The sequence below is a fragment of the Anomalospiza imberbis genome, chromosome 6 (assembly GCF_031753505.1).
Source record: "Anomalospiza imberbis isolate Cuckoo-Finch-1a 21T00152 chromosome 6, ASM3175350v1, whole genome shotgun sequence".
Lineage (NCBI taxonomy): Eukaryota > Metazoa > Chordata > Aves > Passeriformes > Viduidae > Anomalospiza > Anomalospiza imberbis.
The window spans coordinates 26,489,186-26,506,128 of NC_089686.1; the positions used below are offsets into that span (position 1 = coordinate 26,489,186).

The 16,943-nt window shown below is 35.6% G+C and overlaps 1 protein-coding gene across 6 annotated transcripts in view; it reads right to left on the bottom strand.

Moving 5' to 3' along the window:
- The window catches only part of AKAP6 (A-kinase anchoring protein 6), a 287,505-nt gene that overhangs the window by 13,592 nt on the left and 256,970 nt on the right, over window positions 1-16,943 (bottom strand). For all 6 annotated transcript variants that reach the window (XM_068192955.1, XM_068192958.1, XM_068192959.1 and 3 more), the window contains one exon: window positions 13,951-14,166. In XM_068192955.1, the coding sequence (XP_068049056.1) occupies window positions 13,951-14,166 (216 nt within the window). The remainder of the gene's footprint in view (window positions 1-13,950; window positions 14,167-16,943) is intronic.

Sequence of the window (16,943 nt, forward strand, 5' to 3'; positions counted from 1 at the left end):
TTTTGATTTTTTTTTGGTCCTGTCTGGCAAAAACTTTTTGGATATAGGTTTGTTTAATCGATGGCATTAAATTTCCTGGAATTCAGAAACTTTTTTTTTTATATGTGAAGGAATTTGTGAGTGAAAACATATATTTAATTTTTCTAAAAATGGGTAGTTTTAAAGTAGGTCTGATTGGTCTCTAACATTATAAAGTCACTAAACATGGGGAAAACAAAGGAGTAGAGATAAACATTTTTTTTTTTACTTATTTCTGTACTTCTCCAAGAAATCCTGAGAGACAGAATTATGTCTTTCTGTCCAGAGAATGTGAATGTCACAACTAAATACCACTACATTTAGAGAAGATCTCTAGGATCAGTAAGAAAAGTAAGAAACAGCAATTAGTTTTGACCAAGAAAGTAAAAAATTCTCAATGTAACAAGAATCAAAAGATGCACAATATTATGCATATTCCTGTTTTTTTGCATATTGCCACTAGAAAAACAACACTTAGGAAGCATATACTGTTGCATGAAAAGTTTTAAGTATGATTAAGTGAAAAATCAATCAAATTATAGACTCAGAAAGTTTAAATTAATTCTAATGTATTTGAAAGTGCTGCTTTAAGGATTTTAGCTATTCCTACATTGAATCCAGGACTATTTTGCTCAGGAAAGCATTCCCATTTCAGTGGGATAACTCTTGTGAGCACAATTAGGTGTGTGCCTAAATCCTTGTAGAGTTGGTGTTTAATGGCTAACCAGTTAATCTGCAGAAAATGTTAATGGGAAGAAATAAGGTTATTAAGCCAAATAAAGACATTTCCCCAGCCCCAATGCTCTTTAAGGAAAAGTGTCAAAATGCAATTTTTTTTTTTTTTACTAAAACAAGAATAGTTTAGCTTTTTTCTGAAGCAAATTATATTAAACAATGATTCTCTGTTTTGGCTTCATTTGCATGTGCTACTCCAGTACAGATACTTTGTGTTGGTGAAACAGGCTTCTAATGTAACCCCTACGTACTATTATATTTTTTAAAGGAATTAACATGAAAAAAAGAGCTTTTACAATAATAAATACAAACTCTGTTCTTCCTCCCTCCCTGCAACATATCCTTCAGTTGCTGTGGCCAAATTATCCAAACTCAACTGCATTTAAGGGCCAGGGAAAAACAGAAAAAGGACAGAAAACCATCCCCCACCTCCAGGAATGTGTGCACATTCAAGGAAGACAAACATGATTTTGTCTTTTGAAAAATGCAAGCATGCCAAGTACTTCTGCTGAGGGAAATAGTCGTGTACAGTGCCACTTCACCTCTGCCTCACTTAAACTCATTTTCTAAATGGTGTTCCCTGTATCACAGTCATCAGAAAAACTATCCCCATTTCCCAACACCAATTTTTAATATGCATATGCATAATATTCCCTGTGCATAACACTGAAGCGGCCTACACATTACAATATATTCTCAGAATATATGGAAGCAGCATGCTTTATCACAGAGCATGAAAGAAACATATATGAACATACACATTTGTTACAATTGCAATTAAAAGCAAGCACACATTTATTTCCTGAGAAAATAAGATCTAAATCTCTGGTAATCTCCTACTGCATTTTACAATTATTATTGCCTCTCTTGATGACATTTCACTCTCAATCCTGCACATGCAGAGCTCCTCCTTCTCTTTTAGGGGTCATGTATGCTTACAGGTAGTGCCAGGGTCCTACACAGGTGGTTGTATGCACAGATTCCTGTACCACGGGAAGGACACTTGACTTTGCCTCTGCCCACTGCAGTCACAGATGTCACCTGCATGGCTCTCAGTATGAGCTGGGAACAACAGAGACTCCACTTTTGCTCAGGTCTATGTGATGATCTTTGAAGTTCTCTGATAATGCTCAGAAATAACAGTCTAAAGGACTACTGTTGTCATATCTAGGTTTTAAAACAGGTCATTTTCTTTATCATGGCAGCAGCTTTGTGGACACATCTCCTAAGCAACAGGCAAAATAACTGCAATGGCATATTAAGAGGATGCCCAGCTGAAAACTATTAACTCCTGCTAGTAGGAGAAGTGTTTTAAGTCAGGGAAATTGTCCATTCTCTAAGCATTCTTCTGCTATTTCTATGTCACTTGATGCTAGGTAAAATTCTGGGGTCAGTTGTGCCTGCATATGAGTCTTATGAGGGTATTCTAACTCCCTTGGTAAGTTGCCTGCAGTGTCAGATGGACAAAAGAGTGAAAGGCTCCAGACTTTCCATCACACCCCACTCACACATCACACTGGAGTGTACAAGCCAGGCTGAAACAGAATGTGAGCCATGTCAGCAAAAGGCCTGCAGGAACTAACTTTGATCACAGATCAAGGCAAAAGCAGGGACTCAATGAGTTCAGTCCCTGCTCTGTGTCCAAAGGATCATTCTTAATGACCTACCCATTATCTGTTTTCCATCCTCTACAGAAGCATTTCCTTCTTTTTTTTTGCCATCATATCCTGTCTAACATCTATGTTTTTTATTTGCTAAAGAATCCCTTCAGATGTTAATAGAAAGAAGAACATCTATAACATTTTTTATATGGAATAATATTGTCATCCAAATAGGTTTACAATCCCAGACCTATATCCCAAGTTGTGTATTTGGGCTTTTTTCTTGTGATGAGAAAACCTGGCTACATGACATATTTTACCAACTGTTGTTTTTACTGCTTTGTAGCTTTCTTTTCATCTGTCAAGAGGTTACATGACAGGATTTTTTTCCCTTGAATGTCATTTCATATCTCACCTTTACTTCAGAGAAATATATGTTTTTCTTTGTTCAAGAATCCATCACAAGCCCTTTATGAAACTCTTAGAAAAACATTCCTGGCTTTATCTAAAACCAAAATGTTTCCATGCACACATAGTTCAGAACAGAGCAAATCCTGGCACTACTCCTCAGATACATGCCCATGCAAGTTGGTGGGAGTTCATCCATGCAAAGTCTCAGAATTTAACCCAAATGGCTTCTTTATAGTTAAGACTATCAAATATCCAGAAAAAAACAAGGAATTTGTGGAACACCATATTAATGCCAAATCAATTGCATTCCACATTTAGATGCTCATAAACAAATTTGTACCAACAAAGCAAAGTGGCACAATAAAATCACTGTTGCTTTCTATAGTAAAAATGTGGTGAACCTCAGATCCCAGAAGAAATTATGATGTCTGGCTCCAGATCAGGAGGCTGAAGGATAGCTTTATTAAAAGTATACTATATTACATTAATATACTATTTAAAGAGATATTATACTATTTTATATACCTACTTCTTACTACTTACCTAACTTGTGACTCTCCGCTGAGAGTCTGAGACACAGCTGGATCCAATTGGTCATTGAACCCAACCAACCTTCACCAGAATCCAATCAAGCAATCACTTCAGGTAAACAATCTCCATACCACATTCCACATGGGGAAAACAAAGAAGCAGAGATAGATTCTTTTCTCTTCTTCCCTCTGTGCTACTCCAAGAAATCCTGAGAGACAGAATTATGTCTCTCTGTCCAGAGAACATGAATGTCACAGCTTTCTCTTTGTACTAGTTAAGAGGTCAGCATATTGTTAATAATAGTTTCGATTTAGTATCATTTACATTAGAACTGGTACTCCTTTACCAGTGTACTCTGTTAAACCAGAACATCTCAGTGGATGCTTTGAATGGACTCAGTAGATGCAATAGCCATCTTCAATCTACAGCAGGCACATCAGGACACCGAAATCATGGCTTTTTAAAGAACTTTGTTTCAGCAGAAATGAGGGTTTGTGAAAAACTCTGAAGAGTGAGAATCACCATAGAAACATAGAAAGATATAAGGTACAAAAGAGCAGGACATAAGCCCTTGGGAACTTGACCTTAGGAGAAACCTAGAAAAAAAGTTTTCTCATGAAGCACTCGAATAGAGAGACTTGAATTTCTAAATAAAAAATTCTTCCAGTATACTGGAAAGGGAGACTTTATCTATTATTTATGAATAACAGGATTGCATGAAAAATACCCAACCCTATCATCAGTTTCTTCTTCTGAATCAGTTGAGAGACCACCAAATTCACATTATCAATGAGAATGGACTCCCTGTCTTCCTTATTTAAATTTTCAATGCAATTTCTCTGCAATTTCAGTTCTGGTATTTCCTGAAGCGATTGATTCTCCATCTGTAAATTTAAGATATCAACTTGAGGGGAGTCAATAAGCAAGTATTGTTAAGTCAAAGTCTAGAAGAATACTGCATATTACAAGTACTTGCACAGTCTGCCCACCTATGGATTTCCAAGTGCTAAGTTAAACACCACAGTTGTCAGTAAGTGGCGGGGAGTTCTGGCAATGAATCAAAATTACAATGGTAAGCACTTTGAGGCTACAACAGCACAATTGCTCCTTGCCATTACACAGACTATGTCTAAGAAAAGCTGCTCTTCAAACATTGCAATATAGAAACACTGGCCTAATCTCCAAATATAAGCAGTTCCTAGGTAGGCAGAGCTCTTTCACCAAGATCATCTCATCTTTGAACTTCCAGATTATTTTCTTTTCTCCTTCTCTGGTAAGTGATGATGTTTATACCTCTCTCTATACATAATAGATGTCAACACAGCTCTGGAGCTGGCTGGAAAAAAAGGATTGGAATTTCCAATCTATGCTAGTACATTGAATAGGTCCTGTGCAGTGTCTCAAGTGCACAGTTTGGTTTGGTCACTGGCAAAATGATTTGATATAAGCATACTTTGTAGAAATTCACTTGGAAAAAGCCAAAGTAGTGGACAACTATATCTTGCTATTGTAAGGGGTTTATACATGTCTGTCTTAGTCTGACAGAGTAAAAAATTACAATAGCAATAACTCACTGTTACAAAATCACTATATTGCCACTATTCAGCTTTCTTCTCTTACAGGTGAGTTTATTTTAAACGTTACATAGCTTAAACTTGGGCTCAAATCAAAACATAAGTTGAAGATTTCAGTCTATCCACAATGACTATTTTCAGTGCTGGTGAGGCCCAAAAAGTCCAATGAATACTAAGAATTTACAAAGCAATAACTGAAGGGCACAGGGTTATTAATGTTTCCAGTAGAAGCGTTGTTAATATGCAGTATAGAGCTTTAAGTCTTTCAGCTGCAGCTGCTCAGGTTTTTACTGAAGCTGTACATTTGACATGTACTTTTTGTGTAGTGCTTAGGAATTTTGGAACAGTTTATGGTATTTTGTTTCACACTGAAACAATATTCCGCCCCTTTTAAAAATCAAAATGGATTTCTGGAATAAAGTGTCTTTCTGAATTGTTCAGTAAACCAGTAAACCTGCTGAATGAGCTGTGACTCCCTAAAGTTTAGGAACTCATTTATTATGTTTGTAGATCAGACACTGCATTTATTCACAAAGTGAATCTCTCAAACTTAGCTTTCATTAGAGCTGCAGGGAGGCCCAGTTCTTCTCACTTTGCTTGAGAAGGTGAAGCTCAAGAAGATAATTAACCATGAAACAATGAGGAGGCTTGCTGGGTAAGCACTAGTATGAAAACAGTTACTCCTCACAAAAGAGGGGAAATTAGCTGGCTGGATAAAAAAGGAAGCGTCAGACAAGACTGAAAGGACTGTAAGTGTAAGTAGATAGCTCTTGCATCATTAATGCAATTTTTTAACATTTAAACATCACTGGTTTCTAAATTTAAATGCACTTAACTGCTGTGTGTTAGATGATATTAATATGCCATTTAAAATTATTTTTCTTAAACTTTCCATTTTCAAATTTCACCACTTTTAGTCATTATTCCCACACATGAAAAAAGTCACTGCCTCTAAGTATTTGTATTCTTGTTTACAAAGTCGATGTAAACAGAGTGTTCTAAAAAGATTCTGTTTGCTCATTGTATTTTACAAACTCATTATTTTACGTTAATACAGGTCTTTTTTATGAACAGAGTTTCTTTTGATTATACTGTTTCACAGAGTAAAGACTTATGATATATCTTTCCTTTCAAAACTTCCTTCGACTTGAACAGTGTTTCCTGAAGCAGCCACATTTTTGGCAGAAATTCAGTTGTACGCTATGCCAAAAGAAATAGAATAAACAAACACTGCTTAATGCAGCTGGCTAGGTAATTTACATATTACTGCACACACCAAACATGAAGACCTGGATATGGATTAGAGCTACAACAATGACACAAACATCTTATATAGAAGGAGAAATGAAACTCAGATCATTATTGCGCATGATTTACATTTTATTATTTAATGTGCGTTATAGTATTACTATAGTACCTCTGATATAAATGTATGTGCATATTTAAATATTAAGTAGATGTAGTTATTATAATTTCTGTATGTTATATAGAAAAACTATGCTAGAAATGTCTTGATAAACTGTTAAGTGGGTACATTTTTGAAAATTTTCTTCTGGTGAAAGCACACCACCTAAATGGCTGTATTACAGCTTTTGAAAATAGCAAAAACCCCTCCAAATACAATGAAAACTTTCTAGGCTTTTTGTAAAACTTCTTCACTGTACATATTGCATAGGTAGGCCTCCAAATACACAAGTTCATGTGCTTTCAAACAGCAACAGTCATTTTAGGTGAGATCAACAGTCCATTCAGCTGAGTCCATCTCCTGCAGTGGTTGGTAATGAATGTTTATGGAAAAGTTAGAAAACCCTCAAACACATAGAAGGATATAGAAGCTGCCCTCCCAAATTTGAGAAGTCAGCCTGTGGGGACTTTCAGAGTTGGAATTTAATAAGCATTTATTGATGTTCTCTCCATTAATTTGTCTGATTACCTAGTGAAGTCATTTGTATTTTTGCTGTCCTCCACAACCTGTAGGAACAAATTTCATTTTTATTATGCACTCCATAAAAATAGTATTCCCTTTTCATTGTTTTAAATCTCCTGCCTGATAATTGTATTGGGTACCTTTTCCTTTCTGTGTTAAGAAAAAAAGAGTAAATAACTGTACCTTAGTTATTTTCATTTATTTTAAAAATAGTTTTTAATGACATTCCTGTCTGCTTAGCGCTGATGCAGCTCCTAGAATATCCTATAACAGTGAACAATGAGATACTGACTATGTATATGCTTCCTGAAGATCCTGCAAATATATTTCCATAGTGGCATAAGTATTGTGGCCCTATCATCCAATATGGAAGGCCCTTGTAAGATGAAAAAACTGCACTGCAACCTGTCAGAAAATAAGGTTTCTTCCTCTTTTTCTAAAAACTATTTTATTTGAGAACTCTTGGGAAAAAAAGATCTGAATATTAGCCTCAGTTACACTCATATACTGTTCCTTGCAGAACTGGATTCATTAGACTTGCAGAGCAACAAGTCATGAAGTTAACTAAAAAATCACATGTTTGTGACTTTCATATTTCCCTTAACTGTAATTTTTTAAACAATCCTGGCCTGAGTCATAGACTTACGATTAGTGGATATTAGGCATCTAAATAAAATACTGACTTCATCCTGTAATTTGAACACAATGCATTGCAATGAGAGTCAGTGTCTGCTGAGCACCATTAAATATCTGACTCTGTACTTAAGTGCCTAAATAGGAAGTGAGTTCTTTTGAAGACCTCTGTCCTTGAAAATTAAAACCTAACCATTTCAGCTTTTACTTTTAATGAGGTATTTTTGCTGTTTAAATGGTGTTTGATAGTTCTCTCAGCATCGGCGTGCTTTGGAAACATCTTATTTCCAATTTCTGAATATTACTTATTTTCCCACTAAAATTGATTATTCCTGAGAATTTGTCTGGTTTGGCTGGAGTTATGAATTTGAACTTCCCATCATTTTACAAAGCCATGGCAAAACATGACATCTGCCAGAGCGAGGGGAAACGGTGGAATAATATAGCAGATTGGTGAAATGCAGGGAGTATTTCACCCTTGGATTGTTACCTTATAGTTTTAGTTGTGACAGAAAGATTTTCAGTCTCTGAGGATGCAGTAGAGCCCTCTGTTGAAAGACTTAAATATGTTTCTTTTTTTCTTTCTATTCACTCTAAAAACCTACCATTGCTGGTGACCACTCAGGAGACTATTCTCAAGAATATAACACAACATTTATCTGAATTTTGACTAATGTTGACTGGGTCTGGAATTTTTTTACTAAGATTTGCTCAGCAACAAGGGTTTTCCCAGCTTTGTTTTATCAGATCATTCAAACTCTGTGCACTGCCATGATGGCTGTCCTGATAACTATGGCTGGTCTTCAAGAAAATTACTAGAAACACAGAATTTCTTGCAAGAATGTGGGATGTGTTACCTACCTTCAATTAAGTTTAAGAAAAATCTAGACCTAGGATAAGCACCTGCATAACTGTATTTTAGATCCTATGGATAATTGTTTCATGTCACAAATCAGACTCAATGCAACCCAGAAGCTCAAAAACATACACACTTCAAGTATGAGGATGGTGCATCATATTACAAACTCTAAAATCAAATATCCATTCATTTAAAAATTAAATATTTTAAAGGAAGCACCAAAGTGAGCAAATGCAAGTAATCAAGATGGTACTGTCATAGACTATACGAAAGATGTCCAATACAAAAACAAAAACACAAGTCATTAAATAATTTGTAATGGTTAGATCATGTAATGGGTGTTCAGCACTTTACAATACATAGTGTGCCCTTCTCATCCAATTAAGTTAATCATCTCTCAGTACTTTTCTGTGCTAGACACTCCTGATGAAATTCTAAATTTTATGCAAGATTTTTTAGCTAGGACTCACAAAAAGATGGCTTGTGATGAAATAAGAAACTTTTAGAAACCAAGTTTTTTTTGTGAACCTATCTAGCAAATAACTGAACAATGACAGAGTCATTTTTCATCCCTGAAACAAGGGGGTTTGTGTGTCTTTTTTAAGCTTAGAACAAGTGTCATTCTATGGGTTGAAAAAATATTGCATCAGTGAAGTAAATGTAGAGAAGTGGAGACACCATGCCTAACATTATGAAAAACTGTTTTCTTTCCCAGAAAGCATTGCATAAACAGATAAATAGAGTAAAAGAATAAAGATACCAAATCAGAAGCAATATAGTATACTTTAACAATTTGTTTTTCCGAATGCATTATAAAGAAGGAAACCAGGAGGTTGTCGGGTAAAAATCCTGAAAAACCATTTAAGCAGGCTCTTTACCTCCTAAGAAACAATCTTGTGGAAAGAAGTGCCTTTCTTTTTTATTCTTTTTCTTTTTTTTTTCCAAGTGAGCTGTCTCAACATTGCAGATTTTCCCAAGTCCTTGCAACTCTAATTAAAATGTGGTAATTGGTTATGTTACCTCAATTACCATGATGCATGGACATTGATACAAAGCGACATCAATTGAATCCCTTGGGTGTTATACCCCAAGGCCATCCTATTTATTGTGGCCTTATTATTTTCAATTATGTGGTTGGATGTACAGCATACTTTCAAGCCAATACAGATGAAGGTTCCACTGGACTTTCAGTGTAATGTACACATAAGATGACTCAGAAGAAGAGAAATAAATTTTTTTTCATGAGGTATAGTAGTGAAATTGGTGATCATACAAATTAATATTTCAGACATTTTCAGGACAATGTGAGAATTAGGGCACCTTAACCCAAATCGCCTTAGCTCAAAATCTCCATTTTAAATGCATGAGTAATACTGTCCCTTCAATAATTAGCCCTCTCTGTTGAATAAGAAAAGAAATTGTCTGTTCCATAAAACAGGTATGTTTCTCATTCAATGAATGAGCATTCTGGATAAAAGCACCTTCTCCACTCTCCAAAAACGCAGGAATATTGAATTGCAGCTAAAGTAAAATCCATTAGAAACCACAGTTTTTTTCTCTTTCTCCCTGTCCCAAAAAAGTGAATTTCCATGGTCATCTCATTGTAGCTTTCTATACAGAGACATAACTCATCTGGGCAAGACATGCACAAATTGGAATCCTCTGTAGCAGCTGAAATAATCCATTGAGTTCAAACACATAACTTGCCTTGGGTATACCACTGTCTGAGCAAAAAAGTTTAAAAAAAGTTGCAGAAAACAACTTATGTATTCGCACTTTGATTTAATTTATGAACACAACTATGACTGAATCCGTCCCAAAACCATTTTTTAACTTTTCAGTCTTTCAACTAGACTATATCTTCTAAAGGAAAGTGCATAGTGAGTTAAAGCTTCTCCAGCTGTTGAGTAGGAATTTTAGATGGCAATTTTGAGTTTAGTTAAATGAAGATTGTTGCTATTGCTATTGCAACTGCCAGGCAGTATTCTTTTTCCTTTAAGATGATTGCTAGCACGGTCTTGTTAGACAAGCTATAAGGCATCTGTGTAATCCTGAAGTTGAAATTACAGTGATATATAACATTATATTAGCAAAATATGGAATGATAAATCTGGATGAAAAGAATTTACTAGAAAAAAAAAAAACAAATCAAAACAAAAGAAAACAATAAAAAAACCCCACAACAACACCAAAACAAACAGATGGGGGAGATAAAAACCTCTTTTGCTAAAACAAATTAGGACTGCTTCCAGTTTTCTGAGGTTTTTTCATTTTATGAATACCTCTTTCTATACAGCCAGATTAACCTAGTGAATCTAATCATATTTCGTCTTTCTGGAGCTTTTTTTTTAATCTTATTGATAATTTCACATTCTACATAGAACTTTTTGTTTATGAGCTTTTACCTGACTGTAGGTGCAAGAAGTACATGTTAATAATTTATCTGTATGCTTATGGTCCCCACTATCACAAAAGGTGAGCAAAACTAAAAACTGCTGAAGACCGGTCCAAAATGAATGAAGACAATTCAAAAGAAACATAAAATTTTTTTGTGGTTAATACCAGCATAACTTTGTAATATTTTAACTGGCCCAGATAAGTGAGTGAATGTAAAAAGGGGCAGAAAGGGGACAAAGGAAAATCCCAGTACACAATTAGAAAACAGTAGAAGATGAAAGTGACTCTTGCACTGAGGCTATACAATCATCTGGGGTATCTTATTTACTGTCAGCAAGTCAGATGCCATGAATGAGTCAGACGCCATCAGGCTATAAAAAACATCCCATTTGTTTTCATAAATTACAGTATTTTGTGGGCAACCACAAAGACAGACTTGTTACCAAGGGATACAGTTTGTGTGCCAAGACTGGCACACCATCAAATACAGAGATATGGTAACAGAAGAAATGGTTCTGGTACCTACCCAATAAGTGACTGCACAGGAACTGAGTGAAAAGGAAGGTTAGAACATGCCAACTCAGGCAAGAAAAGTCAAAGAAACATGAATCCTGCAGTGGCTGGAGCATATTTAAATGTTGAGAATGTAGATAGTTTTATCAGCAAGAGAAACTTGTAGATACTGACATACTTAAAATAAGCATTATTGTAAAGCAGCCTGAGATGAGAGGTTCCAAAACAAAACAGTCCACAGTGAAAATTAGATGAGCATCATGAGCAGCCATCTAAATGGTTGCTATTTCTTAGCAGAAAGAATGATACACCCCTCAACCAGTGAAAGTCAGCTCAGCCCAGCAAATAACTCCAGATCACCTCAGGCAAAGTGGGAACAAAGCAGCGGGTACCTTGTGAAGTTCCAAGCCTCCAGATATCAAGTGAGATTCTGTACTCATATCCTCACCATGCCTCAACTCCTGATCGACTGCAATCCCAAACAGAAACACAAGACTCCACTCCTGCTGCAAGAGCAGCACCAAGCTCTAATTAGCTCATAACTGTTTATTTAGAGCAACTGCTTCCATACAGCCACTGTTCACATGCAAAAGAGAACAACATGGATTCATTACAGTAACTTGGACCTCTGTCAGCACTCTCTAACATATCTCACAAATGCAACTTCTTTCTGTTCCAAGTCAAATAGGAGATACACATTTACAAAAAAAACAAACAAACAAACAAACAAAAAAAAACCCCTGCTGATTTGTGGTATTTTACCTGTAAGATAACACAGTTGGAATGCAGTTCACTCCTTGGATTGTTACAGACCCAAAAATACTCAGCCTTTAACAAAAAAATCAGGATTTTGAGAGCTGTCTTTTGGTTTGGATGTTGCCTAAATACTGCACATACTTATTTTTGAAGCTCCAAAGTTCAGCTGTTCTTCTACTGCTGGTCAGATCATTAAACATTTTGTGTAGCACCAACCAAATTTATTAGAGCTATTGCTGCAACACATTAGTAATATGACAAAAATTATTCCTAAAATGGAACTACCACAAAAACATAACCAGCATTTCTCAAGAGAAAACCTCTGCTACTCTATTTTCTTTCTTTATCAATTTTTTCTATTCCTCAGCCTCATATTTATCTTCTAGCCTATTCACTTGCCCAGCCTATTTCATTGATGCATTCTTTTACTTCTGTTCTCGTTTCTCGCTCTCCCAGACTCATTACCATCAAAACTCTCTGCAACTGTTGAGATGGCATTAGTCTTCTTTTATTTCTTCACTTTCCTCTCAATTAAATGTAATATATTGTTTCAAACTCCTACCTACAATTTCCATAAAGCTTCTTTCTGGATCCCCACTAATTCTGGTTTTCCTTTAATTCCACTGAAATTTCTGTAATATTTTCTCACAATCATCCTCACTTTTTACATTGCCAGTTGACTAATCCCAAGCTTATAAAACCAATGCTAACACTACATCTGCTTTTCAAGGATGAGTTCTTTCCATGCTGCCTCATAGAGAGTCCCTTTTGACTTGTCCTAACCATCTGCTCAAACCTCTTCCTTCATCTAGTCCCATTTCTATATCAATACCTAAAGCAAAAGAGCCAATAAAAAAAAAAACTAGCAGAGGAGCATTCCTATGTTATAAAGTTTTGAAAAAGGCAGGCAAGCAACATTATTGTCACCTTCACCAGTTCACTTGTCCACAGCATCCTTCTCACTAACGCACCATTTCTTGGCCTGTTTAGACTAACAGCATTTTCACTCAGGAACTGCTAGAGATTCTAAACAATGCCTTATGTATCTTCATATGGTATGACCCTAACTGAACCAGAGAATTATAGCTTCTGTTATTTTTGTTAAGGAACTTTAAAAAAAAGAAATCTAAAGTAGTATTTCACTGTTAGTCAGATAATTGCTAAGAAGGATGTGTCTAGATTTTTTTTTCCTTTGCTTTGCTTGATGTAAACCTAAAAAACTATATGACTTATTCCCAAATCTCACCAAGACTTTTCAGTATATGAACTACATAGGAACTACATACATTGCTGTCAATGTAGCTGCAGCAGTGTGATAGTTGCACAAAACATGCTGAGCCAATTCATCTGTTACAGTCAATGGTGTTACAGTAGGGATTATTTTATTCCCCCTACTTTGTAATATAGTTTTATGCTGTAGAAAACCAATCTAATTCATGCCACTTAATGGATGGTTTAAGCAGAGTGCTATTTTGCCTGTTAGGAATCATTTCCCTGAGATAAAAGCAAATTACTACATTTTACTTATATTCAAATAACAGAGGATTGTATATTAATCACATACCCATGGCATTCTATGTGAAATACACATCTACTGCTGGGATGCTAATTAAAACCAGTCTTATTTACACAGGAAATTCTTTTTCTAAAATATACTTACAATCAGTGAAATATGTCTCTGGACCCAGTTCTGTTAGGTACTGAGCAACATAGCACCAGGAGAGGATTGGTTTTTTTACTGGGTGGGATCAGATATGATGAGATTAAATATCCACAAAATACAATATGTATGTGTGAGTTTATATTATTAAACAATGTTGTCCATACAATACTGTGTGAAAAAACTGAAGATTCACTTGTAGAAAGTAAAGACTAAGAATGGCATCTTTGTCAGAAGAAAACACTCAGAGATGGGCATGTTTTTCTTGTGGTGAAAAAGTGTTTCTTGTGAAGAATGAAATCCCACGAGACCTTTTTAAAGCAAGCATCACTCACCGAGTCTTTTTCCGATCGCTTCTGTAGCCTGGTTTGCCAGTGGACAGCTTGCATGACAATGGCTTCCCACCTTCTCTCAAGGTTTACGATTATCAACTGCATGGACTGGTGATCTGCATTTAGGTTGCAGGTCTCCTGATCATCCAGGAGGTGTTGGCATAATCGCAGCACAGAGGCTACCCCACGGCGCCTCTGCTTGATCTCAGAGCAGAGAGACTGAAGGACAGACAAACAGCAGATGTCAGTATGGAATACTTTGCAAACTAAAACATTAATTTTTACCTGATATTTAGTGGTGCCCAATCAGTCTTGCAATATTTTTTTCAGGTCTTCTATAAATTCCTGTGCTTCTGTCAAAGCTTAGTGTTTTATTTTCAGATAAATACAGTCTTAACCTTAATAACACAGACAGACTAACATTACGTTCAGTCTTCTTCAAACAAATGCCATACATAGCTAACTGTCTCTATAATGCTGAAAGTTTTATGGTGCAGACTCATTTATTCTTCCTTTCCTTTTCATTCAACTGGGTCACATCTGACATTAGTTACCCTGACAGTAATCAGCTTCAGAAATTCTACAGAAAACAAGAGGGAAAAATTGTAGTCATGCAATGAGAATATGTATATTTTTCGAAAAAAACCAATAGAAATTATGGATCCTATGTGCCCTGTCACAGGAGAAACATTACAGAAGGAGAAAATTAGTATAAAATTGTTTACAGATGTTTTTTGTTATCATAAAATATTTTCAGGGTAGTTCCCTATTCAAGTAAATGTAGGAAAACTGTGACAATTGTATCCTCCCTGAAAAGGAGTTATTCACTGCGTTTATTTCATGTACTGATTCCAGTGCAACTGAGAATGCAGTCTGACGTAAACTGGACGATGGGAGACAATTGCTAAGCCCTAATATTGAAGCTTGATGGGAGCCAGGATATGTCAGTTCTCCACCAAAACCCTAAGAAACTGTACTGAGAATCTTGTGGAGCAGCAGAATAAATAATGCATCCTACATGCCAGAACTAGAGTGAGGTCTACCACCTGGAAGCAGTTAATGGCATTGGGCGCTTCCAAGCATGTGTTTATCCATGATTATACTCTACTGTCACTGAACATCAAACCAGGATTTTTTAAATTCATAACAAATTTTAATAATGACATCTATGATGCTGGGGTACAGAAGGCACATGAGGATGACTGCTTCATCCCAGGTTCTGAGATCCTTTACTTTTATAACATTGCATAGCTCAAGTATTCAATAATTATCATAGGGCTGTGCTACTCCTGAATTTAACAGGACTGTGCTCTACACATGGGAGCTTTCCAGATAATTTAAATTGTAACTTGCCAACATCTGTTTCCCTCTGTGGTACACCACAGATGAAAGTGCATGACCTCATGAGAAAATTTGAACTGTCACCTTTTTTGAAGACAAGGTGTTTGCCTCTAAACTTCCAATTAATGATAAGAAGCAAGCAAAAAAAAGCCACTACATCTCTCAAAACTGTTCAGAAGCGTTAACTGATAAAAAAACAGGATCATCTTTCTTAATTTTACTAGCAAAACAAAAACATTCTATAGAAAAGTGAATTCCAGTTCCAGTTTTTGTCACTGTTTCTTTAAAAATTGAAATTTATAATTAGAAATGTCATAACTCAAAGGAGTATTTTGCTGTTCTTGATCAATAATATTAAGCTGAAAGTGTGAACCAAATGTTGTTATATACATCTAAAACATAGATCTTTGCGTAGGGATAGTGTGCAAAAGACAGGAATTTATTTTAAAGCCTTCAAGAGAAATAATTATTAAACTCACAAACATAGCTGAATTGCTAATCTACTTTCAGTAGCACAATTGGACCATCCTAACAGATTGCTTATTAATCAACAAGGGTAAACAAGGCAATGCAATCTCATTTAAAGCAGAAGTTTTAATGCCTAAAAGTATTTGTGTTCAAAATGTTATTCCCGATAAGCCTTCATTAGAAGACATCTTAAAATGATTAAGTACATTTCATTGTAAAGTACACTTAGTATAGTAGCAGGTGGACATTTCATACAGATGTTCCACTTATTGATATAATGCATTCTATAGCTATTTAAATTACCCTAACTCTCTAATAGCTAGAATTCTATTACTTCTGTAATGAGAGAACCCTGTACCTTTAATATTTCTGAATTTTAAGTAAGGTGAATGACAAATTCCCAAACCACTATTTATGGCAAAATATGACCAGGAATTTTATTCAATTTATACCAGAGCTGCATTTTCACTTGCGTTTCCTGAACTTGCCCTTATTTATTTTCCTAGAGTTCATTACTAGTTTCCTTCGTGGTTCTTGATGTAACCACCACGTCTGACATATTTCCTTTCTGATGCTGGTCATTAGCTTAATGTCAGATCAGGAAAAATACCAGCCAACCAAACTGGACCAAAAAGTCCATCTAAAGTCAGGGTTCTTATTTTACATTTTATAACAGCTAGGCAATTCAGGTTTTTTGGAAGTGATGGTAAGTTATACACCGATCACAGCCAAATTTATGTAGGTCTGCATTAACTTCATAGAAGTCAATATAGCTCAGAATCTGGCCCCATAACATTAATTTACCTTGATCTAGCTGATTAAGTCATCCCTTATAAATATTGGTCCTTTCTGATACAATGCCTTTTAACATGATGAGGTAAAAAGAATTGCATTCATAAGCCATTATAGGGGACTTTAAGCGAGGCCTTTACATTGTGTTATCTGAAAGCAGAGCTACAGCGTCCAAGTCATTTCTAATTTATATCAATTTTACACCAGCATAATAACAGTAGCTTTACTGAAGCTATTTCTGATTTACATGGCTGTGACAGTACAATTAGGCCTATGGCACTTTTGTTTCAATTTTATTACATGATATTATGGTTAATATTAAACAGGAGAAGAATGAAGTGCTTGCATCTAACAGTGTATTGAAATAGTTGGCTATAGACACAATACTTTAAAAC